This window comes from Pantherophis guttatus, chromosome 6 (assembly GCF_059756535.1).
Source record: "Pantherophis guttatus breed Tessera chromosome 6, ASM5975653v1, whole genome shotgun sequence".
NCBI lineage: Eukaryota > Metazoa > Chordata > Lepidosauria > Squamata > Colubridae > Pantherophis > Pantherophis guttatus.
The window spans coordinates 43,020,133-43,043,915 of record NC_142068.1 but is presented as its reverse complement, the minus strand read 5'-3'; the positions used below and the strand labels follow the sequence as shown (position 1 = coordinate 43,043,915).

At 35.9% G+C, this 23,783-nt stretch overlaps 1 protein-coding gene across 2 annotated transcripts in view; it reads right to left on the bottom strand.

The window, feature by feature from the left end:
- MYO7B (myosin VIIB) overlaps window positions 1-23,783 on the bottom strand; it is a 67,304-nt gene that overhangs the window by 6,394 nt on the left and 37,127 nt on the right. For both annotated transcript variants that reach the window (XM_034439754.3, XM_034439753.3), the window contains exons 23-44: window positions 23,555-23,770; window positions 21,027-21,188; window positions 19,645-19,725; window positions 19,107-19,240; window positions 17,955-18,081; window positions 16,851-16,970; window positions 15,148-15,321; window positions 12,527-12,754; window positions 11,642-11,809; window positions 11,279-11,396; window positions 11,071-11,197; window positions 10,251-10,420; window positions 9,202-9,383; window positions 7,748-7,875; window positions 6,526-6,683; window positions 5,858-6,011; window positions 5,341-5,496; window positions 4,777-4,882; window positions 3,871-3,984; window positions 2,937-3,024; window positions 856-962; window positions 103-288 (exon numbers count right to left, since the gene is read on the bottom strand). In XM_034439754.3, the coding sequence (XP_034295645.2) occupies window positions 103-288; window positions 856-962; window positions 2,937-3,024; window positions 3,871-3,984; window positions 4,777-4,882; window positions 5,341-5,496; window positions 5,858-6,011; window positions 6,526-6,683; window positions 7,748-7,875; window positions 9,202-9,383; window positions 10,251-10,420; window positions 11,071-11,197; window positions 11,279-11,396; window positions 11,642-11,809; window positions 12,527-12,754; window positions 15,148-15,321; window positions 16,851-16,970; window positions 17,955-18,081; window positions 19,107-19,240; window positions 19,645-19,725; window positions 21,027-21,188; window positions 23,555-23,770 (3,204 nt within the window). The remainder of the gene's footprint in view (window positions 1-102; window positions 289-855; window positions 963-2,936; window positions 3,025-3,870; window positions 3,985-4,776; window positions 4,883-5,340; window positions 5,497-5,857; window positions 6,012-6,525; window positions 6,684-7,747; window positions 7,876-9,201; window positions 9,384-10,250; window positions 10,421-11,070; window positions 11,198-11,278; window positions 11,397-11,641; window positions 11,810-12,526; window positions 12,755-15,147; window positions 15,322-16,850; window positions 16,971-17,954; window positions 18,082-19,106; window positions 19,241-19,644; window positions 19,726-21,026; window positions 21,189-23,554; window positions 23,771-23,783) is intronic.

Here is a 23,783-nt window from a genome sequence, read left to right as displayed (position 1 = left end):
AAAATAAATTATTTTCAGTAGCTTTATAAAGCTGATCAATAGAGGAAAGCTAATGCAAATTTTAAATAATATAATACTAAAATAATGTAAGATTCTTTATACCCGTTTCCACTCCTCTGGGGATAGTATTGGAATCATGTTCTCAGGCACTAGTTCCTTCAGTATTTTAGGTATTGCAGCATATTGTGTTCGATCACTGTTAAAACGAACTCTGAAAATCAGCCCAGCCAGTTGGATGGCATCCTCCTTTGAGCACTTGTGATAGCCTCGCAGATACTTTGGCAGTTCCTGAAACAAAGACCATCAGTACATTGACCCATTCTGTAGTTTGGCTGACATATACACGCAAAAAAAAAGAAGAGATTTAGCATTGACTGAAATTATTTGCATATTCGAAATGAGATGTGCATGAATGAAAACATGAAAACATTTGCTGTCTTGTACTATTCAGTCCTTATTTCTAGAAAGTTTTTTGCAAGCTTTCCCTTTTGCAGTAAAATATCAAGCTAGAAGCAGAAAGTCTCTGGTTCAGACACATTCTGAAGGCTTGCTTTTCTGGTTGGCTGTGACTTTCAAAATGTAATTTAAGTTACTTTGCAGGGTCAGCTGTAAAAATGCTTTTTAAATTTTTTGTTAAGCTATCATGGAGAAGACTGATATTTTAATTTAATTAGTTTCAGTTTGATCAATCCAATATATACAGCCAAGAGGTTTGTCTCATTGCCATCAATTATATTGTGTAACCAGTATTTCATATACAGTACGCTATGAAGTGTATATATTATGACAAATCAAGCTTTGATGCAAAAATTCACTAAGATAGTCCAACTAGCTGCTGTCATCAATCCTGTTTACCTGATGATAATGAAAGATGCAATCAGCCTTCAAATCCTTCCCAGGTATCACATTCAGCCACAACTTTCTCATGAAATATACCTGATAATTCATAGTGGTGGGAGACACTAGAAAAGCAATGTCAGACATTTGAGTAAAACACTTCAAAGAGGCATGTACAGGCACTTAAATATATATATACTACATTGAACCAGAGCATGAGGAAAAATAAGCTTTCTAGCAACTGGGGAAAAGTTGTATTATTTTTCAGGTCAATTATACTTCAGGTAATTATTCAATAAATCCATGTTTCTGCATAAATGTCTATTTACTTCAATACATTTTTTTCAATAAGAGATTATCAACATGGAATATGCCTTCTTGCTAACTAATTCCAAGTGGATTGAGATTGTCCATGATTCTACCAAAATGTTCAGCCAATATGAGCATTACCATTCTCAGCCTTATGAATTTCAATTGGGGGAAAGCTGACGGACCATACATGTGGTGTCTCCTGATACAGTTTTAACTTACTTTAGAGTGATTTTTCCTTAGCACAAAAATGCATCCTCTATCAATTTAGTAGCTAAATAAGAAAGAAACGCACAGGAATAGTTGCCTCACTACCTGCTTTACTTGTAATAGTAACTATTACAATAGTTAACTCAACGTCTGTAGAAGTCTGCAAGAAGAAACTTGAGGTTAGGAAGATTTCATTTTTATCTTGTTTTGTTTGTGGTTATGTAATATTCAAAAATATCTCAGATACTGCAAATTACCTTTAATAAAGCTAGGTCCAAAAGGTGTCCCTCCTCACTGCCCAGTTTTATGTATATCATTACTGATAATTAGCTGTCATCCAGCTCTTTGCAGTTCATCTATTGTGAATCCAGTCAAAGCAATGGCTTGATGTATTGAGCCAAGTTTATCTATTCCAATATGCTTGGTTGGGGTGACCTGGAAACTCCACAAGTAACGTCTAACACATCTTCTTAATCAGGTAATTACTACCTCTCATACTAGAACTAAAATATAGCTATTATGACTAGAAGCCGTATATCCTTCAGTGATATATCCTATGCACATTTATCTGAAAGGAAGCCACATTAGACAAAGGAGTTTATTTCCAAATAGACATGCAAAAATACACTGTAAATATTAATTTCTATAAAAAGAAAAAAAGGGAGAGAAATTGAATTACAGAGTTTTTGCTGCTTTTTAATTGGAACCTAGTAAGTTAAAAAGAAGCAGCTGTTATAAGGGAGAATCACAATTCTCAGCTTTTTCAGAAGATATTGGATACGTTTTTGGTGGCTGTAGCTTGGAAGTAGTAAATCTTTATTATTTAAACTGAGACAGTTTTAGTTGTCTGCAGGGATTAATTCAAATTGCTATGAAGGGATGCATCATGGCAATTTGAATTAATTTAGTAGTCCATGAGCTAATAAATAGTACTAAACAATCCATGACTCGTTGGGTCATCCTTTTAGAGATATTTCCTTACCAGGTTTCTAAATGCTTTCAACAATGATGGAACACCTAATGTATTGCCTTCACTGGAAAAGTTGAGATACACACAATATATGTATCTGCTTGAAAATAGTCCATGTTGAACTATATAGCACAGTCAAACATTAGCACAGGAAAAGCTTTATGTCATTTTGTATCATTTCATAAACTGTTCTATTATTATTTTTATGTCATAAAATGTTTTATAAAATTGGCCAAACACACTCTATAAGTTAGCCCATTTGAGGTATTTTGGTTCAAAAATTGCTGCTTTATGATGCACTGTTTCGCCTAGTAAAAAGTTACAGGAACAAGAGCTTTAGTAGTATATAGATGGAGGTACTCCCTACTATTCTAGTAACTTTTTTGTAACAAGAATTATAAGCCATTGCTTTATAGATAGTGCAGAGCAAAGTTAATTTTATTTTTTATTTATCAAATGTACTGTAGGTACTGCTTATTCTATTTTCAATAATTGAGGGTATTGACCAAAGTTTTGAACTCTCAGATGGATAATTTCCCTTTGATAAAGAAGCACAAACAGCTTCTAGGTTACTGTCAACACCCCATATTTCATCTTTCCATCTCCATACCCTCTTTTCCTGGCCTGTTCTTCCGATTCCAGTCTGTCACCTGCCTTAAGGAGTCAAAGAAATAATCTGCTTCATTCTGGCTGATCACCTAGAATAGACAATAAAAGGAAGCTGAGTTATTACAAAAAAATTGAATTTATTAGTGCTCTGAGACAACATTCCAGAAAAACTGGCATAAACTGTCAGCTGCCTTTCTGGCACAATTAAAGATGCTTTCTTATATCAGGATGATCTCCCCACACAAGCAGTCTATTTCTGCTCTTACATCATTGACTGGGTAATTTTTGTAGGTCCCCATTTAAGAGCAGCAGCCAACTCCACGTTTTCTGTACTGAAGCCAAACATAGGGAATTAATGGAATTGAAGCTGTATGTATGTATGTATGTATGTATTTATTAAATATGTATAGCCACTCATCTCAGGAAAAGCTACTATGAGAAGTGAACAACGATCAGATAAAACAACACATGTATAAAGCAATCATTATAATAGCTGTAGGTGGTCTCTTTTCAGCTTCAATGTATGTGGGAGATTAAAATGTAACTTTTACCATAGAGATTAATTTAACTTGCTTAACTTCGTGGACTTGATACACTGAATGTTATTGTTTATTATATATTTTTCTAAATTGTCTAAAGCTAAAAGTTGTTGGACTGAGTGGCAAGTAAAAGTCATTAAATTAAAATAATAACATCAACATCAACAACAATCCTCTAGAATATAACTCAGAATAAAAATAAAGAACAGAAATTAAACAAAAACTGCAGAGCAGTGACGGAAATGATGCACAGTGGAGCTCACACAGAATAAGATGACAAAACAGCCATTTGGATATCTGAGGAATAAGAAGCAAAAATGTTCTTAGACCCATCAAAACTTTCTAGTTCTCCACATCTCTTCATCAGATGGAACTGATATACTCATGTCAAATTACCTTATCTGAAATCTTGATAAAGAGGCTAAATCCATCCAAGGAGCTCAATTCCATCTTGTTGCCTATCATCTGACATAGATCCCATACTTTTGTGTTTGTTCCTACATCAAAAACCTGGAACATAAGAACAGGAAGCTAAAATGACTAGTTTGGAAGGAAAAATGATAGGTGCAACTTGCACAGGTGTACAGGCTGCTAAAAGTAGGCTACCTGCCTGCTTGGCTGTTTGTTATTGGAAAATGAAGCAAAATGTATTTAAGAACACAATGTGATTATCAGATGCTGAAAAAAGCAACAGAAGATGACTATTACCATTATCACCCCTTAGGCTTTGCTCAGGTGTGCCTAGATAGACCACGATAGATAGATGAGAGATAGATGAGAGAGAGAGAGAAAGAAGAGAAGGGAAGGAAGGAAGGAAGGAAGAAAGGAAGGAAGGAAGGAAGGAAGAAAGGAGGATGGATGGAAGAAAAGAAAGAAAGAAAGAAAGAGAAGAAAGAAAGAAAGAAAGAAAGAAAGAAAGAAAGAAAGAAAGAAAGAGAAAGAAAGAAAACTTTTATAGATTGCCCTTCTTATCTCAAGGTAACCTTCTGATTCACCATATTACCTATTACCTTCTGATTCACCATAACAGTTTCTCTCAATAATCACTTCTTCCAAGCTGATTTTTTTATTTTTCTCTCTTCCCCACCCATTCCACAGACGATGATGAAATTTTTATCCCACCTTTTTATATATAACTCAAGAAGGCAAGAATACTTTACTCCCGCTTCCTATTCCCACCCTCCCATCCATAATGACAAATCTCTGAAGTAGGTTGGGATGAGAGAGATGACTGGCCCTAAAGAAGAGTCCTCTTAAACCTGGAATATATATCAATATGAAAATAAAAGAACTTAACCTTACCTGCTCTATCTCATTTGGAAAATGAATCTTGTGTGAAATCTTGGTGATATTATTCTGAATTGCCTCCACTTCTACACTGTGTGGAGCCCACTTCCGACAGCCACTCCTGAAGAACAGAAATACAAATGGCTCTTAAAACTACCTTTGATTGAGAAGTTCCTAATGCTAGCATAAGAGGGTCAATTTTCACCAGCCTCACAGGAAAGATAGTTGAGGTGGGGGTAAAAATAGAGACAACTGAAGCCGAAGGTGTTTTTTGTTTTTTTTTAAACATAGACACAGTTTCTATCCATGTATGCAATAAAATAACATATATATTTTGGACCAGAGAATGAAGAGAGAGAAAACAAATTGCATTCACAAAAAGACCTTAATGAAAAACAAAACCACTAAAGGATGAGGAGACTAAATTAATCTCTCCTCAGGAAAGAAAGATTATCCTCTTCATAATGATTGTAGTTTAGTTTATACATTATATGGGTTCTATAGACCTGATTAGCATTCTGTATTTGTTTAAAGAAGAAAAAGCATGAGCCAATCCCTGAGAATTAAAAAACCTTGTACCTCATCACTTTTTGAATCCTATGTCTGCATTCCAACGCCAGATTCTCCTTCAGACGAGTCTCAATGAACTTCTGAACATGTTTCAGCAATGATTTACTAGGTGGAAAAAGGCCTGTACAGAGCCACAGTAACTGCCAACCACTATTCAGGCTATACCTGCCAATTTGATGAATAATTTCAAAATTTGCATACAAATATCCATAACCTAAGCCAAAAAAATTTCAGACTTAGAAATCTATTAGGCAACTTAGACTGATTTTATGATTTGTGCTTTCTTTATAGGGATGCATGCTAATAATTTTTTGTTATGAAACTCAAGGAGTTTCTGGAATCCAACTGCAGCTCCCCTTCCCCCCAAGACCCACAGATCAATATGTTCTTTTTTGTTGCAACCACTAATATAAAATCTATCCTATTGAGAGAACTCCCAAATTAATACTCCAAGCTGGCACTTCCAGTACCAACCTAAATAGTTATGTCAACTGGAAACATTTAATTGGAAATATTTTTTCATTACCTGTTGTGGTTTTCTGTTAACTGTTTCAAGATCTGACAATAGACCTCATCTTGCAGAGTATCCTCCTGAATTGCCACTAAAAATATCTGGTCAGTAAGTTCCACAGAAGATCTCTCTTGCTTTGAGGGATAATCTCCCATGTATTTCATTATGGGTGAGCAAAAAAAATATAAGGAAAGATTTAACAAAAAAATAAGTACAAACTACAAACCAACTCAAAACTCCTTCTGAGTGCAGCATGTAACCACTTAGTGAATGCTCTTTAGTAGAAGCTAGATTTGACTATTAAGATAGTGCTCTCTTACATACCTATCTTATACTAACACATCTTGTTGCCCAAATCTTTTTGTTTGCCCAAATTCTTTTAACATAATTATTTTGTTTTCTCTGGCAATCACCATTAATGTAAATTTTCTCCTGGATTATCCAATTGGGTCACCTAAAATCTGGATTCACTCTTTATCCTCTTCTCAATTTTCTGCACTCAAATAAATTAAACCATGTCAAACAATTAACAAAAATGTAAAGGTATTTATCAATACCTATGTGTTTGTTCACTTTTTATTAAAAATATTTCCAAGTCAGGGACGGAAGCGTAGAAACCAGTTCATAGAAAATAATTATATTCTGCCCATTACCAAATAAACTGACTTTAGCATAAAGGATATCAATGAAGGTCTGGTAAGCAAAATCCCAGAGGTCTGGATTAGAACACACTTTCTTTAGCAAAGGTTTTTTCAGGGGCTCCCTAGAATGAGCCCACAGATGACTCCGCCCTCGGGACTTGGGTAAAACAGCCTTGCTGATTGACTCCTTCTCAGGTACTCTGAAGAAACATAAAAATATTTCAAAACTTGGTCTGATCAATACAGACAACTAACTCATACCTGTTGTTTATAGGCTAATATAGTTAGAATCTGGATCTTCCCTAAGATTCTCTAGCCATATCACCACTTACCACTCAGAATTAGAATTAATTCATAAAGTAACAAAAGGACAAAGCCATTTTCATATAGCAAAATCCTAAACCTCTCGGTTAACATCTATCAGAAAGAATCAAGCAAATTAAAAAGTTGATATGGATATACACCTGTTGTCAAATGGCAATTCCTTTTTATAAAAGAGGTATTTAGAGTGGACGAAAACACTTGAAAGTTTGAACTAGGATCCAGAAAATGTGCTACCCTATCAGGCTTTGAAACTAAAGAGCTATATGTACCGGGATGGTCTGGATGAAAGACTCACAGAGCAACATGGGACTGAACTACACATCAGTCTTTCCAATTTACAGACATGGCTGTAATGAATGGGGGTTGAAGATAGAAGAGGATCTGCCTCTCTCTTCAATATACCCAATATGGTACTGAGGTGGCAGTAGAAAGATGGCCGCAGCAAGGTGGCGGTAGCGAGTTGTCCCAATCCAGTTTGTATGTTTTACAGAGGAATATCCCTTATAAATGCAGTGAACTGAAGCAGTACCAATTTGCCCTCTCTAATGCCTTTTGGGTGCTGTGATTATTTAATGCTAATATTCCCTTGTAGCACTTATCAGTCTGAGCTATTTCTTAGTGCAGTCAGTATTAGTTTATGAAAGCAAACTTTAAGATAGCACTTTAGTATTGTTATGGAAAGCTCTTTCTCTAGTTCACTCTATTTTTTTGTAAGTTAGTAATAACAATTTATTTTAATGATGTCCTTCACACAGAACAATCACACATGGACCAGATACCCTTTCTGAGGAGACCAGTATGGAAGACAAAATAGAATTTAATAATTAATACAGATTTTAATGCAATACTCATTGATTCTTCCTCAATTAGGCTTAAAAGGCAATACAGGTATATTTTTCAAGGAAATGTAAAAAATTGTATAAAATATAATAAGGTATACCTGAAGTACTCATAGGAGAATTCTTCCAGAGTATAGGGCTTCACATTTGCATTTTCTTCCTCGGATTCTTCCACATGAGAGTTTAGTGATACTAACCTCCGTTGTTCAGGTGACATCATCAGCAAGCTCTGGAAAGATATGGCCATTTGAAGACACTTCACATATTGTCATGGCAGCAACAAATATTAGAAATTAAGTCCATGTATGGATTTTTGGGAAAATATTTGTGAGGAGGACTTCTCTTTCTGCCAGATTTGCTCAAAGATGTTTGACAGAAAAAGAGAAGGAAGGAAGCACATCAGCATTTTTCTAATGTTAGAGGATTCATTCCAAAAAGATTCTGAAAGGGGCTAGTGCTGTACTTGAACAAGACCAACAGAACACATTTTGAAATTTAGCAATTAATTATTTTAAATCTATATATTTAGGGCAATAGACAATATTTTTTAATCTCACATAGATTCTGATAACAATCCTACAAGAATAATCACATTTATAACTCATTATATTAGTTACCTATGAATTACAGTAATTTTCTGTGCAGGCTTTATGATGCTGTTAAATAAAGCCATGCAGGAAAATTAGTAAAAGGGCAAAGTTAACTTTTAAAACTAAAAATCTAAAAAAAAGGGGGGGGGGAAATCTGTCTGCATATATAAATTCTGAGCATCCACAGTGAAACACAGTATTGAGGTCCCAAATTAAAAGGGAAATTCCAAGTGGAGAGTAAATCTGCCATTAGAGGAAACACTGCAATAGTTCAATATCCAAACATGTAAACTAGCAGCTAGAAAGAACAGCTGAAACTGTACAAAGATTTGTGGACCAAAGTCTATCAAGGCCTAAAAAGATTGATATTCCACATATTGAAAAGAAAGTGACAATATTATTACTTGGATTAATTACCATAATCTCTTCAATCATTGGAAGCATGTTTTCAAGTCATCAAATTTGAAAAGATGCAGAGAAGATGTTTAGGAATTATTTCTATCCTTGTTGGAAAGCCTCAATCAGGCTATCAAAAGGGATTAGACAAACATCATTAGAAGGAAGAGCACAGCTTCTAAACAGTAATCTGTTTTAATCTGGTGACTGGGTCAGGACAGCCTAAGATATCTCTCCCTTACTGCAATGAAAAAGGCTGATCTGTGTGTCTTTTTAAAGAAGAAATTATTGTAATGAAAAAGTGAAATGGGAATTTGGCTTAAGTATTCTTACAAATTAAACCTAGTCAGTGGCTGAAGTACTATGCCTTGTTTGCCATCTGACTAGAAAGAAACAAGATAAACTGGAGTGGCAAAGAACATTTTAGAGGTTGACAAGGAGCCATTTTATAAGAGTCGCCCCCAACCCTTCTTTTTTCCACTACTAGTTTACTATCTTTATTATTCAGGGGATAAAGTGGCAGTCATTTGTCAGAGTTAAGCATTGCACCTGCATTATTTGATCCTTACCAATATTTGACTGGAAGGCTTTGTAACTGTAGGGATGATATAAATGGTCTCTGATGACACAAGCCCAGAACCATTGGTTCGCTCATTTTGAGCAGGGATCCAGCCTTGATTTTCTCCTAGTCTTTTGTCCTGGGTTAAAATCAACAAGTCCCCCTTCTTGTAAGCCAAAATGGTAGTGTCACCTGGAAAACAAAAACTGAAGCATGTTATTTCAGCTATTATACATCAGATCTAAAATGCATGATGATGTTTCAGATTGAAGCATGAGTCAACTTTCTGACAATGACAAAATGCCATTGTCTCTATTTTGTGTAAGCATAGATACTTCAGGTTGTGTCATAAGTGCTTATAACATGTTTAATATCAACAATGTTTTCTACTACTTCTTAATCTTTCTCATTTCCAAAAAATGTCTGCTGTGTAGAAAAAGACTGCATTATGTTTTTTACTAGCACTGAGAAAAGAAATAGCCTGATTACCCTTTTCTCTGCAATTGATAGTGTACACCACTAGGAAAAATAAAATTACACAAAGATAACAAGTAAGTTCCTCATGAATTCCCAAGAAAGAAAACTGAAAGGAGCCTAAGTAGAACTTGGATAAGAGAATAATATCAACTGGCAGAAACTGGGAGAAAGAGCCTAAACTCAAAGTCTTTTCTAGCCAATCTTGTTTCTTGAGAAAAGAGTGTAAAAACAATGTATAAGCAAACTTTCAAAAGATAGATTATGATAAGGATCTAATACATCTATAGTTGTTTTTGCATCATATTACTCTGCCTACCCCTATATTACTTGGCCCAGTGGAGAATGGCATAAGAATGGATAAACGTATTGCATGTGTGGCTCTTTTCCTCTTTCTCCCGTTTTTCTTTTCTCTTGAACTTTCTTTTCGAGTTTAATTTGTATTGTCTTTTATTATTTCTAAAATAAATATTGTTAATTGTTATGTCTTACAGCACAGTATGCAATGGAAGTTTTTCCTTTCCATGCTATAGATTTTTTTCTGTTGAACATCAACACACAATAAATATAATATACATAAGTTACCTTGTAACTTTTTGTCTTGTATTGCTACCGCATAAAGTGATCGCTTTTTCAGTCCTTCCAGGAACATGACTATTAATTCTGCAATTGCAACACTATTGACAGATGTCAAGACAAACTCTTCACCACGCAGTGTGCTAAGGGTGCAGCTTTGCCCAAATCTCTTGACTCCCCTGTAGTCACAAAATATTTCAAAAGAAAATAGTTTGTAAAATGGCAAGAAAACAAAAGTCTGGATTCCTTAAACATCTAACATAAGCAAGGAGTAAACATTTCTAAATATAGAAGTGTTCCAAATCGACAACCATTAGTGCTACTAAAAAGATCACATTGTGTAGCTTTTCTTTCTTTATAATTTTTTTGTATAGAAAACAATAATATTGTAAGTAAACACAGGACGGCTATACATGGAAACGCAGAAAAGCCAAAAATTGAAGTCCAGATACTTTGTAAAATCCTGTGCACAAAGCATATACTTGCATAATCAAAGTAGTTGTAATGCTCCTAGAAGCTGAAATAGAATTACTTTGGTTAATTCAACTCCTCATCTCTCTTTACAGAGATAAATTATATTGCATTAGATTCTCAACCCAGAGGACACAATATTTTAAGAGCTAGAAAAATACTTTCTGAATAAACAAACTCACTACGTTTATTCCTTAGGGAGAGAAAGCTATGCAAATCAAAGAACATGGAAACTCTTTCAGTTTGACACAATAACAAAAGAATCAAATATGGACAATGATATAATAGCAGGTGAACATCATTTTTCCTATATATTGACAAAGAGCTCTTTCCAGTCCAGCATGTCCAATAACAGTACCTGTTGGTATGGATGCCAGTAATTTCTGGAAAAGACAAGTCTAGAAGTCTTCTTTCAGTGTCATCTAGGAAACATATACCTTTCCAATTAATTGCCACAATGAAATGTTTCTTTGGCAGACTGGGCCCTGCAAACACAAAATAAATATTAGACTTTCTCAACTTCTCACTATACCCCCCCTATACAAAGTATGTTGCCATCACAGTACCTGAAAATTTAGTAACTTCAAAGAATCTAGAAAAGAGCAGAGGCCACTGATCACGGGCAAAGTCTACCAGCTGCTCCTTTACACACTGAGGGGAAATCTGGTCCTGTGTGTAAGTCGCCTACAACATACAAGAAATATATTGCAGTTCAGTGGGTATTTCTTTCTTAAATACAGTATACATTGCACAAAGGCCTTCAAGTACATCTGACAATCTTCACATATTTATTGTTTAATCATCAAGTTACAGATAAAAAATTACAATGGAAATGAGTTTAGGCATTCCATTCATACTTGACTTCACAGCTGTAGTAGAAATAGAAGCTAATATTAATGTCAAATCCTACATCATTTGGATGTTCATACTTTAGCGTGAGCATATGTGATGAGGTTCACCCACTTCTCTTGGGATTTGGATCTTAGTAGCTTTGCTGGGATACATTCTTGGAGAATACTTTGAACCAACTCATTTTGGATGGACTCTCCAAACTTGATATAACAGTATTTGGCTCCAATTTCCACCATGTCCTCCTCCTATAACAATTAATCAGATTAGTCAGTTTTCTGGAAGAGTTCTTAATCCACCTTCATTCCCTAGGCCTCATTAGCTAGGCCAAACAAATGACATATTAAGAGAAATAAGCTTAAAATAAAATAAAACAAAGCCCTTCGTGGCATGGGACCAGGATGCTTGAGGGACCTTCTCATCCCACTGGGATTGGCCCGCCCCACCTGTGCTGGCAAAGGAGACATGCTGTGGGCCCCATTGGCCAGGGAATTTAGCTGACTGTGTCCAGGAGGAGAGCCTTCTCTACTTTTGTGCCTGCCTTTTGGAATATTTTACCCCTCTCCTCCCCTCCCCCCCCCAGTGAAATTGGCTCCAAGTTTCCTGTCCTGCCACAAGGATTTAAAAGACCTGTTTCTGCCAGCTGGGTTGGGGCTCCAATGGAGGAGTTTCACATGAAAAGTGGTTGATAGATAATAACAGATGCTATCACCCCTCTTCTCATCCTACCCTCTCCCTCCCCATCTTTTAACTGGATCTTTACAGTATTTTATTTATGTCTTTTAGGTTTTGGATAGTTTGTATCTTTATAAGATTATAAGCTGCCCAGACTTACCCTGTGGTAAGATGGGCGGCCAATAAATTTTACAAACAAACAAATAGTACATAGAGCAATGGATTTAGAATGATAAATAATTCTTGTCAGAGATATGCCCTTAAAAAGTCAGAGTACAAAAAAAATCTACCTTTTCACAGCAGTATTCTCCAAACCGGAGGCCACGTATTATCTGATAATAGATGAGTTCAGTACTGATGGGATCTTCTTTGGAATTATGCCAGGGGGTGAAGATCTCTTTTCTGAAGTACAGACGCCAAGGAGTATACTGTACATGACCACCCTTCTCTTTTTCCTGTTGTTCACACTGAGAAATGGCATCCATGATGTGATCCCGTCCACTGCCCAGTGACCAGACCTAAGATCATTGGTAAGGGGGAAAAAGTCTGCTCAGTTAAAGAAGTACAAATTGCCTTGAAAAACTTAATATGATAAAAATTGAATGAAAATTGCACAAAAGTTATAAAGGAGAATTAAGTATTCTCCTTTACTTAAGTAGTATTATGTATAGCTATACATAAATAAGATGGCAAAAGGAGGGGATGGCCTCATTATATATTCTTCTACATTATTTGTAGGGCAAGGTGAAACAGTCTCTGAATTGACACAGATTGGGAAGTTACATTATATTAATATTCCTAAGTATGTCTGTGTAAACAAAGATAAAAATGCCATCAAGACGATACCGAATTGTAACAGGTTAAACAAAACAATCTAATAAATAAATTATATATATTTTGAAGTGATAAAAATTATTATAAGGCTATGAATAAATTTCCTAGTACGTCTCTTTGTAAACTGCATTAACATTCATTACAATAACAACAGCTCATTTTTTTTTAATTCCAAGAATGTCAACTGAAACTTGACTGTATTTGTCTTAAGGTCAACCTGAAACTTTGCTGACTTAAATTCTGGCTAAAAGGAACATTCTGGGGTGAGTCCTTGGAATAACTTATACTTTGGGATAGTTACATCTCTTCCTTGAAAAAGCAAATAGATTGTGGCCTATCCCCGTTAGCTGTATGCTCTAGGGGAAAAGATAAAGCATTGGAAGACTCAAGCAGAGAATGTTGGACTAAGAGGTATTCCAAAGGATAGGAAAAATTGACGTTTTCACTATTGCAAGTTTTTAGATGTTCCTTTTCTCATCCTGAAATAATTTTATCACATCCTTCATACTCCATCTAAGGCAGGGGTGTCAAACTCGATTTCATTGAGGGCCGCATCAGGGTTGAGCTTGACCTCAGGGGGCCAGGTTGGATGTGGCCAGGGTGGGCGTGGCCAGCTTGATGTCATTGTGTTGGGGGTGCCTGTGGTGGCCCAAGCATTCTGCTAGCAAAAACGGGCTTCCAAGCTTCGTTTTCAGCTGAGACAGCCTCCTGCAACCCTATGCCAGCAAAAACGGAGCTCGGGAGGCCATGCGCAGCCCTTGCGAGCTCCGTTTTCAGCTGGGATGGCCTTCTGCAACTCTCTGCCAGTGAAAACGGACCTTGGGAGGCCACACACAGCCTCCCGAGCCCTGTTTTCACTGGCAGAGGCACCACAGGCCAATCTTCACTGTTTCCAAGGTGGCTCTGCAGGCCAGATGTAAGCACCCTGTGGGCCAGATCTGGCCCGCAGGCCTTGAGTTTGACACCCCTGATCGAAGGGCATTTAGTTTTGCATTATTTGATGCTTGTTTTCAATGACTTCTACAGGTAATTATCACCACATTCCTTATTAGAGTCACTTTTGTGAGGTTCAGCTTATGGCACATGGATTACCAGTATGCTCCTGATGTCACAGATGGTGCCTTGATCTCATTGAAGTAGTTAGTAGTAAGCTTTCTCAGCTAATGCAATAAGTGATTATAAATCAGCTGCGATAAGATCAATGGCCTGAAATATCTAAGAAGGCCACAGAATTCTTAACCAAAGCTGTGGTCTTTAGGCACCAATGGCTTTATTCTACAATTAGATAAGTCCAATATTTGATTCTGTTTTTGTTTTGCTTCTCTATCCACTTACATTCACAGTTGTTGACTGCCTTGTGCCAAGGAATTTCCTGTACCTCTACTTTTTACTTTTCTGTCAAGTTTTATTACCTACATCATACTGGTTTTGCTTTGCTGCAAATACTGTCTGTCTGTCTCATTAATTTCTTTACTCTGTCAGTCTATGACCATCTATTAAATAAGTAATTCCAAGAACAGTCTTAACCTCAACTCCAAAGGGGCCTTTATGTAAATATTGAGCAAATTGAAAAAAAGTTCACTCAGATTGAGTATGCAAAGAATGAATTACTTATGTAGACTGACTAAAATGAACATTAAATACATGATCAATATGATAGTGACACATATGAAAAAAATACACAGCCCTTTGGATCACGTGGGTTATTTTGTTTTCACACAATGACATTCATATGATCAGATTAAATAGAAGAATACATGGGGGAAATCCCCTGGTTGCACCAAAAAAGCAAACTATCAATTCTGGTTATGTGAATTTCTTTAAGTTATAAAACCTCTTAGTGCTATTTATATGAAAAAAGGGTAAACAGCTGGTGAAATCTGGGAAGAGATGGAAAGTGCATTTTTATATCTAGAGCCCTGGACTGGCAAGAAAAGCCCAAACCACCCAGGAAAGTATTTTATGAAATAATGTTCTCACCCTAGGATACAAAAATAACAGATTAGAAATGAAAATATTTTTAAAAGTGTGCTTTTCCAGAGCATTTAGATTGACATGACACATAACTTCATTTTACCTTATCATACAAAGCAATGTAGAGAGAGAAACCAAATGTGTCTTTCAAGTTCATTTGATCAGCTACCAGCTGGCAGATCTCCTTTGCAGTGGAGGCTGAATCTGCAAGCACTTTGGTACTGTTGCCATTCATCATGATTACACTAAGTGTAATTGGTTTCTTACTCTTGGTTGCCTAAAAAATAAAGTTAAGTAAGTACTAAGAAATAGAAGTCTATTCTGAAATGAAGAAGATTGAATCTCAGCTTTTACAATATAGTGTATATAAATGATCTACATCTAGTTAGGGAAGGCTTTGTGAAATTATTAGAATAGATTAATCAATATTTAACTTGTCCATGCCTTTTAGTGCCTTAATGCTAAAAAGGTGGCAAATATCTGTAGCTTGAGTATAGAATGAGGGTGGAGGTTTGTTCTCTGAGCTCTTGGGTTGGTTTTGAATGTTTCGCTACCAAGCTGGGTAACATCTTCAGCAGAGTTTAGGGGAGATCAGTGTCAGTGTTCCTCTGTTTATAAGGGCTTCGTGTGGTCAGTAGGTCTTATGATGGGAAGGTCACATCAGGTGGGTCTTGTGATGGGTCAAGTGTGGGTTGCATCAAGTGATGGTCTTACGATGGGTTAGGTGTGGATCACGTCAGCAGCATCGATCCTCAACCAACCCATGCAACCCATGCCCCCAACCAGCACTTCACCTCCCAATGATCCTCACCTAATGTTACTTCCCCATCACAAGACCTATCACAAGATCCTTACTTGATGTGACATCCCCAACACAAGACCTACTGACCACACAAAGTTCTTATTAACAGAGGAACACTGACACCCCTTAAACTCTGTTGAAGATGTTATCTAGCCTGGTAATGAAATGTTTGGAAACCAATCCACAAGCTTGGAGAACGAACCTCTGCTCTCAAGTAGGTTTTTCTATGCTTAAGTGTAAATGGTATTATCCAGAGATGTTTTTTCTCATCATCAGGTTCCTCTTATGATGTTTATTCATAAAGTTACAGCCACTAAATGTTAATCTTTCAATGTTAATCTTTTTCTGTTTGATAGTTGCTCCTTTCAACTCTTTCCTGTTCTCTCAAGATATTAGTAAGATCTTTTCTCTCTTGAATAGCTGATCTTTCCCCACAGCCAATTCATATTGCTTTTGACAAAGGTAATTGCTAACTTTTTTTACTTACCCTTTTTATAGCAAAAATTCAATTTTGAGGGGTAAATATAATAATTCAGTAATTTAATTTATTTTCTTTCACAGGAAATAAACTTGTATTTGTGCAATTTAAAGAAAGTTCTGGAAAAAATACTGATTTTTGCTTGCTTACTTAGAATGGCTAGTGCAGCAAATGTGTCTCAAATGAAGGCTGTTAAAAGAAAGAGAACATGGAATTCATAAGAAAGTCTAGCTAAATAGTGTCAGCTGGATTCCTCATAAGAAGTGAATGAAGAGAGCTAATGTGGAACCTACTCTAAGCGACTTCAGGCATGGAAGGAAACGTAAGATATCAGAAAAAGGATGTAAAATAATTGGCCATTCTGGTGAGGACAATGGCAATTCTAATCTAACATAGCTGGAGGATATCAGACTGGAAAATATTAATTTAGATAATTAGAATTACCTATCCTTTGTCCTATCATACCATAATTTTTGATGTTAAGAAAAGAGCAGATAAAATGTAATGTAATTTGGGTAATAGTTACCTGCAGCTCCATCCAGCTAGGTGGTTCAGATCGTGTTCCATTCATATAAGTTCGCCTCAACCGTTCAGAACAATATGGTGCATACAATAATGGTCCACCCCGAATGAAATTTAGTAGATACTACAATAGTATGAAATAAAATGAGTTATTTGAAAGCATATGACCACATAGTTTGTTAGAATTTTCTATAACAGTAAGTAGAACATAATGAAAATGTTTACAGTCCATGTTACTTTTTGCGCTTTGAATATCATGTCTCCAGTATAATGATATTCTTTAAATACTCTTTAAGAATGGGCTTGACAAAGTAGAAGGTGAAATCATTCTTTAGGCTGCAAACATGAAAATATTTGGCCTGTGTCTGAAAACTGCAAATGTCAACCTTCAGTGTGTAAGATGGAAACAAACTTCACAATGATTGTCAAAATCCAAATGTTACCAATAAGATGTTTTTAGGATAGCATTAAGGCAGAAAGCAGCCAAGAATTGGGAGTGAAGAGGAAGAAGGTCAATATATACAATAAGAAGGGAAACACTAGAAAGAATAGGGAATAGTTGCTGCTGAATTTTGCATTAGGTAACTATGGGCTAGAGCAGAGCTTAGCAACCTGAACCCAAAATCATCTAGCCCAGGAGTCCCTAACCCCCAGTCTGTGGATGGCCAGAAACTGGGCAAACAAACAAAGCCCCATCCATGGGATGCAGGCAGCATGTGAAAACATGCCCCGCCTGGTCCATGGAAAAACCTCTCTCCATAGAATTGGTCCCTGGTCCCCAAAAGGTTGGGGGCCGTTGATCTAGCCCATGGTCCTAAATGAAATATATTTACCTCATATGCACAGAAAGAGTGGTTGCTGCCTCCTCAGGCAACCATTTTAACTATGGCTTTACCAGCTGTCTCTGTGCAACTTGTGCAAAAAGTAAATTATCCAATATCTTCTTAAAAACTTCCAGTGTTGGAGCATTCATAACAAAGTACCCCAGAATGGTGGCAGTAGTATAGCCTCTGGCTCCTACATGAAGATGTTTGTCACCCTAGGGCTAAAGCTTTGTTCTACACATGGTCCTCAGCCATTAACTGAAGTAGCTTTTCAGAATCAATACCTTCACAAACTGGTCCGAAGGGCAGAAAGAACCAAGGCAAAGTGACAGCAAGATCCAACCTCTATGGTAACTAGTTTTATTGTTATTTTCAGTGAGTTGTTTGCAGATCTGACAATAAATTTCATCCCTGTTATAGAAAACAAATAGGCATTTTGTTATATTTCAAGTTCATTATTTCAGAAGCTAGCAAACTTTTCTGGCCAGAGATCACATTTAATTACATTTTTTTAAAAAAGACTGTGTTCTCTGTTGGCCACAGCAGGGATGAAGAGCCAAAAGGTTTGCCTTTCCTCCTTTTGGGAATATAGGATTTAATGACATTCCTATTTTGCATAATAGGGGGGGGAAAGGAAAATCATAATGGGGGGGGAAAGATTTTAAAAACCCAAATACTTTCTCAACAAAATGAATAGAAAAATGCACAGTTGAAGAGCAATAGGGGAAAGGTGAATGCAGTGTTGAATATGTCTCTCACTCTCTGTTACTTATCATGCATTTTGGTTTTCAGGGTTATTTCATGCCCTGTACATCAGTTTTACCTATAAAACTGGGATTTGCAGGGAAAACAAATCAAACCAATGAGTACTCTAGATGTGTTGTGAAACTTCACCCTTGTTATGAAATTGACTAAACAAAAAAAATGGAGGATCTCATGTGAAATTTAAGAGATTTAAAACCTCACACATGATATTGTTCACTTAAATGTAAGCTTAACTAAAATATTTTATGACTTTTGTTTAAAAATGCAACTGATACAAAAATAAACAGTTAATATACTTTTATATTTTAAATCTTGAAATTCAGCTCAAAAGCAATAGAAAAAACTTTGCTTCAAGCTTTTTGCAAAGAAAATAAAAAACAACATAGGCTATAAGAAAAAGTATGCTTCAGAGTATTAATGTCAGACATGCAAGGAACAATTGACATAAATATCAACCACATATTTAGTGATATCAGGAACACCTCTGATGAAGCTTAATAGCTTTTTATATAGCCTTATTGCACAAAACATACACATACATTATTTCAATACCTGAAGGAAACCTGAGTTTTATTCAAGCCATTTTAGATACACATTTTAGATGTTTTAGATGGATCTGGATCTGTGCAGTTGCTATTGAAAATAAAGGTACTATTTAATAAATGTAATACCTGATGGCAGAACGCAGAATAGCATTTCCAATGATAAACTGCACTTTTTCAAGGTTAGACATAGGCCTCTCAGATTCAGAGCATTCCTCCTGAAACGTACCGGTATCTTCCCCATTCATCAGCTGGTTTTTTATCTAAAATAAGCATAAAACCATTCACCCTTTTTTATCAGAATTGTTTTAAATGGCACCCAATCCATGCTAGAATGGAACACCAGCTCAGCCCCTCCAACCTGATGTGCTTTAAATGTTTGGACCAGACTAATCTCAAAACAAAGTAGGAAGTTCCTATTATAGGCAAGATATGTACTCCATTCCTCCCATGTTGCTTTGGACATGAGAAATGTCTGTCTGTTCATCTGCAACCTAGTTTGTTGACATTATTCATTTTATATTCAAGATACAAGAGGAGGGGGAAACATCTGCATATGTCTGCTGCTTTCTCAGAAAGTTTCTGCCTAGCAATAAGCCCCACAAGTATATTTTCAATAGGAGACTGTAATGCTGATTGGATGGTGAGAAGAAAATATGCAACAAACCTTATCAGCCATTTTGGAGTTGCGCTTCAGTTTCACAGAAGAAATTACCTTGGAGAACTTGTTAGCTTTTTTGATGTCTACCTAAGTTATCCAATTTATGAAGAAGAAAAAAAGAGTTAGCTTGATTCCCCAAAACCGATAGAAACTGAAAAAAAAGGGGAACCAGCATTCATAAGCATTGGGTTATAGGAAGAAAGCAGTTTTTTTAAAGTCTCAAACATTGTTTTTTATTGTTATTTGTAACAAATAATTTTGGAAAGCAACGTTTTTCTCCTCTTTGTAGTGTCACTTAATTACCCATCAAGATATTACTGCTTATGTTACTATTTTTATATTATGACTTTTTAAATTAGTATTTTAAGTCACTTGTCTTCAGAAATTGAATGGCGTAAAAGCTGCAACAAGTAATTGGTTAAATAATAGCTATTAATTGATGGCTACCTTGTGTTCGGAGTTTAACAAAATATTACATTATTAGATTCAATAAATTTGTCATAGACATTTATGTTAGAAAAATGTCACATTCTAAGACATCAATGCTCTACTAGCAGTGTACAGTAAGCTTTAGAAAATTAACCAGTATAGTTAAAGAAATTTTAAAAGTCAAAAACATTACAGAGTGAGAAGATTGAATTTAAGAAGAAAGTGTGGCAGCAAACCATTCTCATCTTATTTTACTGATGGAATAGAACTAAGTTTCTTAGTCTATTGTGGAATATATAGACAGAATTGAACTGAGTCTGCTTCCATTTTAGTAAGATGTTTTTCTCTTGTGGAGAACAAGATGAGGATCATGCTGAGTCTTTCTAGTATTTTGTAGACACTTAAGACTAACTTCCTGGCAGTGTTATAAATTATATGTTCTGTCATGCAAATGGAATGTGGTGCTTTCTTTTCAATAAACAGAGTGCTAATAAACTTTGACCCAATTTTCTGGCTAAACCAAAACTGCTTACAATTAACAATAGAACAATTACAGACAGCTACCCTGTCCCCGGTAACTCTACTAGTTCAAATCAGCAAACTGTAGCTGAAATAAATTAACATTTAAGCCCTAAAGACAAAGCAAACATTTCTAAAATCACTGAAACCCAGAGTCTGTGGTTTGTACAAGGCACACAAGATGACACTTCAGATGTTTGATAACTCTCTGAAAAGATGAGCATTATCAAGCCCTTCACAGGCTACAAAATACTTGTTGGCTGTAGGGTTCATATTGTCCATAGCTGCCCATGTTATGAACCAAGAAGGTAGGCTTCTTGTCCTACCTGCTCTGTTAAATCTAGTGATTAGTTATAAATTAGTATGGAGCAACAAATAATTAGGATTCTAATTTTTCTATTTAAATAAGCTTATAGCAATGAAAAATATATTTTCCTTACTATATCTGGATGATAACTGCTTACAGGCTGCGGTTGGCTTTTCTTGTCAAAGCTTTCATAAATCTGGGTCTCCTTGGAACTTCTCTTGCTGTTGATATTCTGCACTCTTTCTGGCAAATCACCCATGAACTGCAAAATGATGGTCCATACAGCTAGAGAGGCCTAGTGAGAACAGATAGTAGACATACTGTCCTTGCAATTATGATGCATTTAATTAACAAATACTTATTAGCTGAATGGAGAGAAATTAACTTTCTTGATTTTTGTACATCAGCATATGAATGTACTTAATTCCTATTGAACATTATGAGAATTAGTGCATGTCTATGTTTACAATATAGTTAAAACAATAAACATGATGTAGTATGAGAAACATTGGCTACTCATTCAATAGATGATTTTGCCATTTTGTCCAATCAAATCAATTTTGTTACTGTTGCCTTATTTTGAGGCCAACATTTAGGAAGAGAAAACTGTATGTGGTTTCATTAAATACAATTACTGTACAATTACTGTACTTCCCAGAATAAAATGTGGAAACAATTAAATATTAATAATTCATTGTATAAATTTTACCATGAACAAATGGGCACAAATTTTGTCTGAAAATATTGTAAGACATCTGGAATGTGCAAATTGGAGAAAGCTAATCTAAATTACACTTATGGTCTTGCTGCATATTTGCCTTTTATCTCAATGTTAGGTCTTTCTCATGTTTTATGAAGTAAATTGCTGGGTGTCATTTTTTTAAATTAAGCAGCAATGAACAAACAAATCATAATGTCATAATGTGCCATTTTTAATGGATAGCCCTTCAAGTTGCAAGAGAGATGGTGAAATGATGCCTCAATATTTCTACATGCTTATCCTAAATATAGTTAATGTTTTCAAAATTGGCTGAACAAAAATATTTTAAACTAGGTAAAGGTAAAGATTCCCCTCGCACATATTTGCTAGTCGTTCCTGACTCTAGGGGGCGGTGCTCATCTCCGTTTCAAAGCCGAAGAGCCATTGCTGTCCAAAGACGTCTCCATGGCCATGTGGCCGGCATGAATAAATGCCAAAGGCACACAGAACACTGTCACCTTTCTACCAAAGGTGGTCCCAATTTTTCTATTTGCATTTTTTACATGCTTTCGAACTGCTAGGTTGGCAGAAGCTGGGGCAAGTAACAGGAGCTCACCCCGTTACATGGCACTAGGGATTCGAACCGCTGAACTGCCGACCTTTCGATCGACAAGCTCAGCGTCTTAGCCACTGAGCCACCGCATCCCTCATTTTAAACTAACTGGTAAACAAATAGTCCTAATTAGATAGTTTAGTAACAAATGAATACTTTAAAGCCTTCAGGGTCCGAATAGGGTGATGTTAGCATTTTAGTTCAGTGGACAGTTGACAGAGTAATAAATTATACAGAAGATTAACACTACAGCAGACTTTTCTACCAGTCTAAGCCTTTAGTTTTCTGCACAGATTTGTCCTTAAAAAGTACTTGAAAACAACATCTACTGAAGAATTTATCAGCCAAATAACAGAATATTAATTTTGAAACAGCTACAAATGTTGCTTAACTGTTCTGAATCAACTTCAATGTGCTGATTCTTGGCTATAAATCTTGAAAAAATTGGGAACAAACTGTGTTCCTCAACTGCAGAGACTTGTGTCTTTCAGCAATTAGACAAAATGAGAATGTGGGGATTAAAGCAGACTATTTTATACATGGCCATTGTGTCAATTGTCTGGAACTCCTTTTCATGGTAGGATAGGTTGGTCTCTTTGTTTTTGATCTTTATATTGTTAATAACTTTTTCATTGAGATTGGAATGACAAATGTTTCCTGTTTTTAAATAAAGGATTAATTAAAACTGAAGTAATATTGAACTTTTAATATTGCAGTTATTTGATGACTGAAAAAGACTAATTTATAGGCGATAAGGCCATGATCATCAATTGCTATAACATCTTATTTATTTGTTTGTTTGTTTGTTTGTTTGCCTTTGAGACAGTATTAACTCCTAGCAACTGCCTAGTCACTGCAGTTTTCTTGGCAAGATTATAAGAAATAGTTTGCCTTTTCTTTCTTCTTAGGGCTTCCTGGGAGATAACAATTGACCCAAAGTCACCCAGCTGGCTTGGTGCCTAAAGTGACTCTAAAATTCAGTCTCCTGGTTTCTAATCTGGTGCCTTAAAACATACTTAGAATATGCAATATGCAAACACAATAAAAATCAACATAACCAAATACATTCCTTATCCACATCACTGCATTAACATCCATTCTATAATATTCAGTACAGTCTGCAGCACCACATTCCAAATTATCAGGAAAAACATAGTCTGATTCAGAACAACTTACACTTCAGTCCCTGAAGGCTATGTAACAAACAGTTGTTTTAATTTTCCTGCCTGTTATCAGGGAAAGAAAACAAGCTGTTCCAAATTTATTCCAAATGCAATTTATTAAACATTACTTCAAGGAACTGGGAGTTTTGATTTTAAAAACACATTAAACTAAAGTAAATAATTACCAAAATATCATCTTTTTCATCATGATAAAGCAAAGGGTGGCGCAGTGGACGTCTAATGTGTGTATAAGTGGCAGATCCCTGGAAATAAGTTGCTGCAAATTTGGGGAAGGTGTATTGTGCCAAGTCATCTGCCTCCTCATCCAGCTCTACCGTTATGGGGATCATATCCAGGTCTATCTCGTGCAGCTTGTTTGTTTGTGTTTTTTTCTCCAGGTCCTACAAGGTACAG